Raw genomic sequence first — 11,943 nt, forward strand, 5'->3', positions numbered from 1 at the left:
GTGACATGTGTGTTATTTTGTTTATTTTTTAAAATATTTTTATTGAAAATGATGAAACACGACACATGTCATGATTTCACTGGCTGGAGGAGATAACTTATCTCCTTATACAAGGAGATACTCCATTCCCATATATATATATATATATATATATATATATGGAACTTCAACGTATATGATTTAATTAATAACATGAAAGCTAAGATTGTTGTCCCACAAAAAGTTGTGAATCTTACTCAGACAGACATAGTGATTGGGACATAGAAAGGACAAAAAGCTATGTATGGTTGGTGTCTCTTATTCTTCTCCTCACATGTGGTTCTATAAATGTTTGTAACTCTTTTATTTGCTTACTTGACTATATGGAGAGACAAGTATTTCAAAAAAAATGTATTTTTTAATAATATGTTTATTTTTTTGATTATAATAAAACTATACTTTTATTACTAAAAACAAATGCAAAAATATGTGTTTGTCTCTCCATTTCTTTGTTAGTCTTTTTAGGTACATAGAAATCATTTATGAGCCGTTGGACCTGAAAAAAGAAGAAAGAAATCATCTATGAGAATACCCACACACCCTTCCCCGTGCTCAAAACACATAAGGATGTGTTTGCAAAATTGATAAATCTGGCGTTTGATTCCTTTCATTTCTCTATCTTTTTTGTGTCTAAAAAACAAAACGTAAAGGAAAGCCATGAACTGAGTGGAAATCCAGTCTACATCTCTCTTGCACTCACGGTACACCAGGTAATTTTGATGCTCCATTTACCACTCCCAAAATCTTGAATGAAAGCTGGCATTATAGTTGCACAATTATGAGTTGAAGTACATTCCAAAAGCAAACTGAACAGCACATGTTACTAGACCCTATAGCTCAACCATCAAGCTATTTTGCGATCTAATATTAATACCCACATGAGAGAAGACATACATATGATCCATATAGAGTTTGTTACTATTATTATTTATTAAACAAAGGCATACATGTGATGCATGAGTTTAATGGACATGAGCTCAAATATCAACTCATAAATTTTAAACATCACATATTTACATACAATAGTCTCACCTAGTCTAACCCAATTAGTAGTGAGTTGATGCCTTTTGAGTTTGTAAATCAGAACCACGTTTACCCAAATCAATCGTACTCAACAAGTTACCTTTGTTTGTGTCTATTTTCTTTGAAATGCTTATTCAACCTAACTTACATCAACCCATAGTGAAGCTAAATCTGGTGGTTTATACTTTATAGCCACAATGTTTATGTAAAAATGAAAGAAAAACCTGTACCCATATAACTCGTAATGATATTTAAGGGAAAAAAAATACTAATATCAAATTAAACTCGTGCTTCAAGAGGACGGGTTACATGTGAAAATTTATAAAAAGTATAAGAAAATAACGTATCTCATTTAAAAACCAATCATTAATAAATAATGTATTAATTTATACATATATCATTTTTGTTTAGATAAAAGAATTCCGTATAATTTTAGCTAAACTTTCAATATTTAGATTTTCTCTAAATTTCCCCTTATGCTCCTTGGGTGAGTTTTTTTTATAGTACTGAATGTCTAATACTGGCATGTGACCCTGAATAAAAATCATCTGTTCTAAAGCATGTTCTAATTTTTGGTCTTCATCTATTAAAAATTAACACATAAATAAATAAATAAAATTTAAAATAAAATAATACATTTTTATATTATTTATTCAAAATTAATTAAATCAAAGACATGTTTGGACAGAGGGTGAAGGACGTAGAATCTACTCATTGATTGTAATAAATGTTATCAGATACTAGATTCTTCATTGATATGTTTTCTCTTTCATCGTTCATTCGGTCCATTCAAAACAAGAAAATAATAAATTTAACAACCACTCATCATTGATTACAAAACATAGACTTCTGGTTTTGACACGTTAGCCTAAGAGTAAGGATAAGGTAAATATCACGTAATAACATAAAAAATAATATATAATAACATTTTTATCCATTTATTTATTATAAAATTATATTTTTATCATTAAAAATAATATGTGTAAAAACTCATTTATCTCTCTATTAATGAGAGGATCATGATTCCCTAGTATGCATTATCATACATCTATACTAATTTTATGTATTTTGTCATTTTTTACATTATTATGAGATTTTTTATTATCAATTTGACTAGTAAAAACATCTCCAATTCACACCATGTAACTATCACATTACAATTCATTCATCTGGTAAATGAGATTTATTGTCTCAATGTATCACTAAAAACATGTAATATTAATTAAAGAAAAAATAAATATATATTATTATAATTACTATTTTAACTTTATTATTATTAGTCTAAGACAACATATAAGAAATGAGATAAAAGATATGTATTTATATATTATACCTTCGACTATGTTTTATTGAGTACCTTGTAATATGCAATTGATAAACTTTCTCTCCTAACAAAAAAACTGAAAATGATATATGTATAAATAGTGTAAGAGTTTTTAGTATTCTCAGTACATTATTCATAATTTATTTTTAATTAAATCATCAATTTTTATATAGAAGTAATATAAATAAATTATAGCTAATGCAATAATTGTACATAAATAATACAATTTCTTAAAAATTTGCAATGGCTAGATCATCAATGTATCCATAATGTCTGATTTATACATAAATTCACATTTATTTATGCTTCTGGAAAGAGGACAATCAAATTAAGTGGAAGGTTCCCTATCTAATAATTGAACGGCTCGTTGTCGATCCACTTATTTTTACGTGTCTACTTGCACTTTAATACGTCCATTCCAAATAACAAAGATATTTTGCAACAAAACCTTCTTAGATTATAACATTGCCACGCTTCTGAATATCTTCCACTAATGCATCAAGATTCCGGTCAGATGAACCACCAATAGCCACCGCTGCCTCTGCCGCTTTCTTCCACCTCAGCGCATTTTTCTTCAACTCCTCTGCTTTTGACCCTACTGTTGCTTCCAATAAGCACTTTTTCACTTCATCTCTAGTCACGAATTTATTCTCAGCCTGGCCATAACCCAATCGAATCCCAACCCCAAACACATCAACTAAGTACTTTGCATTTGTGACTTGGTCACCCCATGCTGGAAATGTCAACACTGGCACACCCGAAGTGAGTGTTTCCATAGAAGAATTCCATCCACAATGTGTAATGAAACATGTAACTGAAGGATGAGCAAGTACCTGTTCTTGTGGGCTCCACTGAACTACTTTACCTTTGTCACTAGTTTCTTCCAAGAACCCATCTGGCAGAACATGTGGTTGAACATTCCACTCCTTAGGGGGTGGTTTTAGTACCCATAAAAATGAAACTTTAGAGTTCACAAGGCCAAAAGCAATTTCATCCACTTGTTTTTGAGGAAGGTACGCAACACTACCAAAGGAGATGTACACCACAGAAGATGGGGGCTTTGAGTTTAGCCACTCCATGCAATCATCTCTCTTAAAGAAATCACCACGGATATTGTTGGTTAATGGTGCTTTTGGGTTCTTGAACAAAGGGCCAACAGATCTTATGAGGAAATATTTAGAAAGATAGTTTATGTCATCCTTTTCTAACTCATCAAAACTATCCACTAATATACAAAAGGGCTTGGACAAGTTCTTAAATTGTTCCAATATGACTGTCCCTAGAAACGGAAATGGACTAGAAGGATGCAAAAAGTCTGGAATTTCATTGTATTTAAGGACTATAGAAGGTAGTTGAACATCAATAAAAGGCTCAGAAGATGAAGGGAAAGGTACTAGTTTATGAAAGTGATGATAATAAGCAGTAAAAACAGCACAAGATTGAACCCAGAGAAGAGCAGAAGGAATACCATATTCAGCAGCAACATCAGAAACCCAAGGGAAAAAAGGATTGTTTATGATGCAGGAAATTGGCTTGTTAGCCTCTGCATGCTTCTTTATCATTTCAGACACAAATTTCTTCCCAACAACTTCAAGATGTTTTAAATGGTCATTAAGATTTGTCTTGATGGGATCATCAGGTGCCAAACCATCTTCAAAGAACTCAAACTTGAGGAACCCATCACCAACTGGAGTAACTGATTTCTGAGTGATGTTGTTAGCAGCTTGCATATCTTTGCCAGTGTCTTCAGTGGTAGAAAAGGTAACAAACAAACCCCTTGAAGCAAGACACTTACCTAGCCTAAGCAGAGGGTTTATGTGACCTTGTCCTGGAAAAGACACTAGGAGAACATGACTCAGAGCTTCGGATCCCATTTTCTAAGGTTTATGTGTTAATTGTTTCTTATGAGCTACCTATCATGCATTATATAATGGTACTTACTAGTATATTCTTTATTTTTAAGATGCCCCACATGTGCAAATCAATGATCAGTTTACGAAAAGTACAAACTCCGACACATGCGACGAAATTGTTTTAAGATTGAAATTGAAACTTCTTTTTCATGCCGGATGGTATGGGCACTAAATATCCCTTTATTAATGGAGAGATACGTGCTACGAAATAACACACAAAATGTAATATGTTACTATAAAATAACAATTTTGTTATTAAAAATTTACAAAAAACAATTATTTGTTTCTCTATTAATTGAGATAATCCTTATTAGATGCGCCATGTACATCAATGGTAGCTGCCCAGTAGATGGAACAATGAATCTCTCCCGACAGGATTTGATTTTAATTATGTTTTTAATAATAAAGATATTATATTAGTATATAAATGAATAAAAATATTTTATCATATAATAATTTTTTTTTTATTTTCTATAGTATATCTCTATCTATTAATACATAAATTTTTTTTAGAGGTAGATTATGACATGTGATATTAAAAAGTTTTAAGAATATAAATTTTAAATTATTTTTAAATAAAAAATATAAATTATATAGATGATGTAAACACCAATAGTTAGTTAATAAAACACAAACTCCTACTTGTAAAATTTACTTTACCTTTTCTTTTTGCACAAATTAAAAATCAAAAGGTAAAGCCATGATAAACGGCGATTGGCAATGCAATCTCATTCATATGGACATAGATACGTGGTACTGAGCGCTTCTGTAATAAAAAATAAAGTAGTAGAGTTTATAATTTTGCGAAGTTTATAATATATTCACCATTTAAATTATTATTAAAATTTATACCTATTATTAATATTATAAAAAATTAAATGAAGTGCAGTGGTTGGTAAGGTCCGATAAATTCACATTTAAATTTGAAGGGCGATAGCACGTGAACTTTGCAGTCTATACCGAACATAAATACGTAGATAGCCTAGGACAGTGTAAAGTGCATTTGCAGCTGGTTTAGTAATTATGTATCTTTGACCATATTTTATATTTTACAGAACAGAATGTTTTTTACATCAAAGTAGATATATTAAATATATTTATATGGGCTTAATATTAACATAGTGTAATTGTAAAAAATATACTGTAATATATCATTTATGTACTACTTTAATGATTAGATGATGAGACATTTGTGGATAAAATAGACTAGATAAGATAATTTGTGTTATTTTGTTCTCTGTTTTGGTGAAATCATCTTATTTGTATATTATTATTTTTTATCGGTAAAAGGAAAAATTTTATTAAGAGAGGAAATAATTTCAAGAGAGAAAGAAGCGGAAAAAAGAAAAAACTAAAAGTCATTACAACATAAGATAAGACAAAAAATGGGGTTTGCTATCCAGTCTGAAAAAGAGATGTGATTTTTGCCCCTCTTCCCATTAACCAAGATGAGGTGACCCCCGAAGGAGATCTGATTCAAATTCCACGAAGAAAGTCTGGTTCGAATCCTATCGATAAGAGGTTTCCAAGATACACCACGATGATGATTCACACCACAAGAATCCCTAAATAAGTGAAAGAGTTAAGGGAGAGCTTGCAATGAAGGAAATTAGCCAGACTTTGAATATGGTCCTCAATCACGTTTGAGCCAAGTAATTTTCTTTTGTTGAAGGTTACTATAAAATAACAATTTTGTTATTAAAAATTTACAAAAAACAATTATTTGTTTCTCTATTAATTGAGATAATCCTTATTAGATGCGCCATGTACATCAATGGTAGCTGCCCAGTAGATGGAACAATGAATCTCTCCCGACAGGATTTGATTTTAATTATGTTTTTAATAATAAAGATATTATATTAGTATATAAATGAATAAAAATATTTTATCATATAATAATTTTTTTTTTATTTTCTATAGTATATCTCTATCTATTAATACATAAATTTTTTTTAGAGGTAGATTATGACATGTGATATTAAAAAGTTTTAAGAATATAAATTTTAAATTATTTTTAAATAAAAAATATAAATTATATAGATGATGTAAACACCAATAGTTAGTTAATAAAACACAAACTCCTACTTGTAAAATTTACTTTACCTTTTCTTTTTGCACAAATTAAAAATCAAAAGGTAAAGCCATGATAAACGGCGATTGGCAATGCAATCTCATTCATATGGACATAGATACGTGGTACTGAGCGCTTCTGTAATAAAAAATAAAGTAGTAGAGTTTATAATTTTGCGAAGTTTATAATATATTCACCATTTAAATTATTATTAAAATTTATACCTATTATTAATATTATAAAAAATTAAATGAAGTGCAGTGGTTGGTAAGGTCCGATAAATTCACATTTAAATTTGAAGGGCGATAGCACGTGAACTTTGCAGTCTATACCGAACATAAATACGTAGATAGCCTAGGACAGTGTAAAGTGCATTTGCAGCTGGTTTAGTAATTATGTATCTTTGACCATATTTTATATTTTACAGAACAGAATGTTTTTTACATCAAAGTAGATATATTAAATATATTTATATGGGCTTAATATTAACATAGTGTAATTGTAAAAAATATACTGTAATATATCATTTATGTACTACTTTAATGATTAGATGATGAGACATTTGTGGATAAAATAGACTAGATAAGATAATTTGTGTTATTTTGTTCTCTGTTTTGGTGAAATCATCTTATTTGTATATTATTATTTTTTATCGGTAAAAGGAAAAATTTTATTAAGAGAGGAAATAATTTCAAGAGAGAAAGAAGCGGAAAAAAGAAAAAACTAAAAGTCATTACAACATAAGATAAGACAAAAAATGGGGTTTGCTATCCAGTCTGAAAAAGAGATGTGATTTTTGCCCCTCTTCCCATTAACCAAGATGAGGTGACCCCCGAAGGAGATCTGATTCAAATTCCACGAAGAAAGTCTGGTTCGAATCCTATCGATAAGAGGTTTCCAAGATACACCACGATGATGATTCACACCACAAGAATCCCTAAATAAGTGAAAGAGTTAAGGGAGAGCTTGCAATGAAGGAAATTAGCCAGACTTTGAATATGGTCCTCAATCACGTTTGAGCCAAGTAATTTTCTTTTGTTGAAGTTAATTTTAAGACCAGAAGAAAGCTCAAATAACCGCAAAATACTTTTCATAGCCCAAATATTCTAATCAGTGCAATCACCAAGTAGAATTGCATCATCAACAAATTAGATCATAGGGACATCAATATGATCAAGGCCCACCTTATAGAGAGTGAAGAGACCTTGAGAGCTAGCTTCACGCATGAGACCAGACAAACCTTCGGCCACAATAAGGAAGAGAAAAGGGGAAATGGGGTCTCATTGGCGCAGACCACGTTGGTGATGGATCTCCTCCGTAGGGCTACCATTGACCAGAATAGACGTTGTTGCAGTAATCAAACACTCCATGATTCAGTCCCTCCACCTCTGACAGAACCCTAAATGAGAGATCACATGATCAATGAAACTCTGCGAAACAGAGTCAAAAGCGTTTTCAAAATCAATTTTAAAGATGACACACTGCTGACCAGATTTTTTTAGCATCGTGGATGATTTCATTGAGAATCACGACCCCATCCAGAATATGTCTTCCTTTCAGAAAGGCAGATTGGGTATCACTAATGACCTTACCAAGCACTTGCCATAATCTGTTAGCGAGCAATTTAGCCAGAATTTTGTATAAGCAATCGATGAGAGAAATTGGTATGTAATCCCCGATCAGTTGAGGACTAGAATTTTTAGGGATTAAACATATGAATGAGGAACTGACACCCTTAGTAATTTTACCATTAGCATGAAAGTCGCGAACCATTTTGATGATGTCATCCTTCATGATATGCCAGAAAGCTTTGATAAATTTAAAATTAAACCCACTAGGTCCAGGACTCTTATCGCCTTCACAATCCTAAATGGCATTTTTAATCTCCTCATCATCAAAATTAGCAATAAGCAGAACATTATCTGAAGGTTCTAATTGGTTAAAAGAGATGTCAGACAAGGTCGGACGATTCCTGTTGTGCTCATTAAAAAGGTTCTCAAAGTGATTACGGATCCCCTGTCTGACACCATGAACATCTTCAATCCATTGCCCGTGAATAGAGTTTGGCCTTTTTCTATGATTCATGAGCCCGTGAAAAAATTTAGAGTTATTGTCGCCTTCCTTGAGCCATTTAGATCTAGATTTTTGGAAATTAAGGTTTTGTTGGAGAGAACGAGCGCGCCAAAGATCCGTCGACAGCTCCAATCTAATCCTGAGATCCTCTTTAGAAAGGTACATAGTTTCACTCTTGAGGTCAAGGTCATGAATCCCCACAACAGCCAAATCAATTTTATTGTTGATGTCCCTGAAGTGCATTTTGTTCCACTTCTTCAAAATGGCTTTGAAGAGTTTGAGTTTCTCTTTAAGAACAAACATACTCCAACCAGAGGGAGAGAACTCATTCCAGTTTTGCTCAACAAAAGAAACAAAGTCTTTATCTTCAAACCAAGGATCAATAACCATGAAAGGTTTTGGCCCCTAGTCTTGATAATTATCATACAGGACAACCGGATAGTGATCAGAGTGTTAGGTATCAGTGGCTTATGAACACCTAGAAGGGGGGTTGAATAGGTGTAGCAGTTATCAATCGCCGCTTCTTGCACCAAAACCCAATTTCTGGAAACAGCCTAGTTAATCGATTAACACCTAGTCTTAATCGATTAACTCATGCATAGAACAGAATGACCAGATAGGCAGATTGCACAGTTATTTAAAAACAATTGAACAGAGATAATACAGATATTTTTAAGCACAAACAATTAGCATATGGCAGTAAACAAATATCTGAAATATTATCTATATATTCAATTTATAAGAGCAAGAAACTAAAAGAAGATTTAGATAGAAAAAAATGCACAAGTGGATTTTTATCCTGGTTCGTTTGCGGTCCACTGCAAACTACATCCAGGCCTCCCCTTCTGATCTAGGGAGATTTTCTTCTTCACAATATTAATTTAAAGTATAAATACACACCAATTCAATTACAAGCACATAGGACGCTTCTTTCTTGAAATCTAGAAGCCCTAAATCCTTGGTTTGACTCTACCATTCACCTGAGAAAACCTTTCTCACAAAATAGCCTTAGCCAAGATTCTTGTCCTCAAATCAAGACCTCCCAGCCTTGGTGAAGAACCTCGATCTCTGTGGTGATATGACACCAAGAGATTAATCGAGAAATACACGGAAATAGATTAAACAGTAAGGTATACTAAGCAAAATAATGCTTGGAATATAACAAGAAAATATCTAAAGACTAACTCACCCACTAATCACTCAAGCAATCAAGAATAATGTGAGTTAATCAAACAGAAATCAAATAGTCCCTCTATCAATCTATCTAATGCATGAACATGTGAGCAAGATAAGAATGAGCATATGAAATATGTAAAAACAGTATGCAAGAATTCACAACTCAATTCAGCATAAAAACTCTCTTCTCACACATGCAACTCTCTTCCAAAAACAGTAAGTAAAATGTAAATGCTCTCTAAAATCAGCCCTATACAATATACCTAGACTCTCCCTCAAGACTTTGCTGACGAATCACCGCCATCGCCGTCCCTCTCAACAGAATACCTTATCCATAAATCAATTATAACAAATAATAGTCTTGTTAATCGATAAAGGCTACCCGTTAATCGATTAACCATGCAACATAATGACACAGAAAATAGTTGTAACAGAAAGCATTGATTTAACATAAAAGCAGTTGAGTTAATCGATTAAGTCACCACGTTAATCGATTAACTGGCACATAAAGTACATGTTTCAAAAGGTAAACTTCTCATACGTTATGCACAACATATATACATGTTCTATCAATTATATTATGCCTAATACGCACATATAACATGTATGATTAATGCATGAACATACAATTAACTAGATGATATGTCTCAAGGATATGATATGACAATTAAGATGGCTTGAGAGACTAGCACCTAGGTTCACCGCACCTATACTCGCTTACTACGGCACACATCCCAGACTACTTAGAATATTGACTCAAATTATATCCTAGTCTAGTTATGACCGAATGAGCATAAGGCATGTTGATTGTTGAGCCATCTTCAAGCTTTAATAGAACCTTGTCTTCATCAAAACATAGACAAAGAATTGCTAGTGATATCCTTGACACTTTACATTTTCACAGAGACCTGGCGCTTTAACCCTTTCTGGACCAGGGAAGGCCATTTAGTAGCCCAAGAGGGAGATATCAGAAATCTGTCGAGGCGACTCATAGTTTTACCATCGCCTTTAACCCAAGTGAATTTTCTTCCAGCAAGGGGAAGGTCCAAGAGATTCATGTTAGATATGAAAGTGTTAAAATCTTTAATTTCCTTAAGACGTCCATGGTGAACACTTCCTTTTCGCTCCTCGGGTAACTTAAGTGAATTAAAATCACCAGCGAGGCACCACAAATCTATGTTAGAGTTAAAGCTTCCATTGTTCAAGCTCATACCAAACCTCTTTCTTCTCAATATTAGAACAATAACAATAAATATTAACAAGAGCACAATTCTCATTTGAATCAAAACACTTTCCGATAAACCCTATGAAACCTTTCCCACATTTAATATAAGTTATCTGAAATTTATATCTTATTCACATAGTATATTTTATATATCCCAAAAGAAATAAGTAAGATACTACAATTTGCCCCATATACCATCATCTGTGGACATCATTGTTATCATCATAACCATACCACTGCACAATCACTATAACCACCCCAGTATATCGTTATTATCTAGTATGCACCTCATAATTGATATGATAAGAACTTAACATGCTTACATGATAAGTGTTTGAGGAATGAAGTTATGGTAGGAAATAAGCTCAGTCAAATCTGAAACTCATTTCGGTCGTCTAGAAAAGAGTTAGCTCAAGTTGAATTTCAATATGAATTCAAATGAACTATTTTTCCAGCTTGAATTCGACTCGAGTTTACGGATTGTTCGATTTGACTCGTCTCCTCAAATTGATTTAGTTCAATATGATTTTGTGTATTTTTTGGTTCAACTCATTATCTCAATTGATTTAGTTTATCAACTCGAATAATCATTATTCATTTAATATGTATAAAATTCAAGCATGATAACCAAATTAGTTAATAAATTAAATTTGTCTGACTAATGAATTTAATTTTTTCTTAAGTTTAATTTATTTGATTTTTAAACTGAGATTATTGAATTAAATAATGGATTGATATTCGAATTGATCAACTTGTGTGGGAAAGTGTGCATGAGAAACATATTTATTGTCTTAAAAAGTGTGTCATTTCACGTATATGATTAATCATAAAAATATTTAATTATTAAACATTTCATTTAACTATATTTTTCTAAGAAATCATAAATATTGGCACATAAAGTAACACACTTAATGGAACAACACATGCATGAGTCATGCCAAAAGCCTCCCAATATAAGGAGTTTATGTATCATATCATAATATTTAAATTACATGCCGACGTATATAATACATATTATTTAATTTAATATAAAAGACATAATACCAGTATGATACATGATAAAATTCGATTTTATTTTGTTGAATTATATATCTCGTGA

General features: G+C 32.0%; 2 protein-coding genes across 2 annotated transcripts; both read right to left on the reverse strand.

The window, feature by feature from the left end:
* LOC109336773 (limonoid UDP-glucosyltransferase-like) lies at positions 2,652–4,315 on the reverse strand. The gene has a single exon (XM_019573582.1). The coding sequence runs from the start codon at positions 4,258–4,260 to the stop codon at positions 2,839–2,841; it is 1,422 nt and encodes a 473-aa protein (XP_019429127.1). The 5' UTR covers positions 4,261–4,315; the 3' UTR covers positions 2,652–2,838.
* Positions 8,237–8,833, reverse strand: LOC109335401. The gene has a single exon (XM_019571537.1). It carries the CDS (start codon positions 8,831–8,833, stop codon positions 8,237–8,239), a length of 597 nt encoding a protein of 198 aa, XP_019427082.1.

Source organism: Lupinus angustifolius, chromosome LG20 (genome assembly GCF_001865875.1).
Source record: "Lupinus angustifolius cultivar Tanjil chromosome LG20, LupAngTanjil_v1.0, whole genome shotgun sequence".
Classification (NCBI taxonomy): domain Eukaryota; kingdom Viridiplantae; phylum Streptophyta; class Magnoliopsida; order Fabales; family Fabaceae; genus Lupinus; species Lupinus angustifolius.

What these genes read in the sequence shown, in the direction of transcription:
- LOC109336773 (XM_019573582.1), bottom strand. Translation starts at nt 4,260, where the DNA reads ATGGGATCCGAAGCTCTGAGTCATGTTCTCCTAGTGTCTTTTCCAGGA.
- LOC109335401 (XM_019571537.1), bottom strand. Translation starts at nt 8,833, where the DNA reads ATGGTTATTGATCCTTGGTTTGAAGATAAAGACTTTGTTTCTTTTGTT.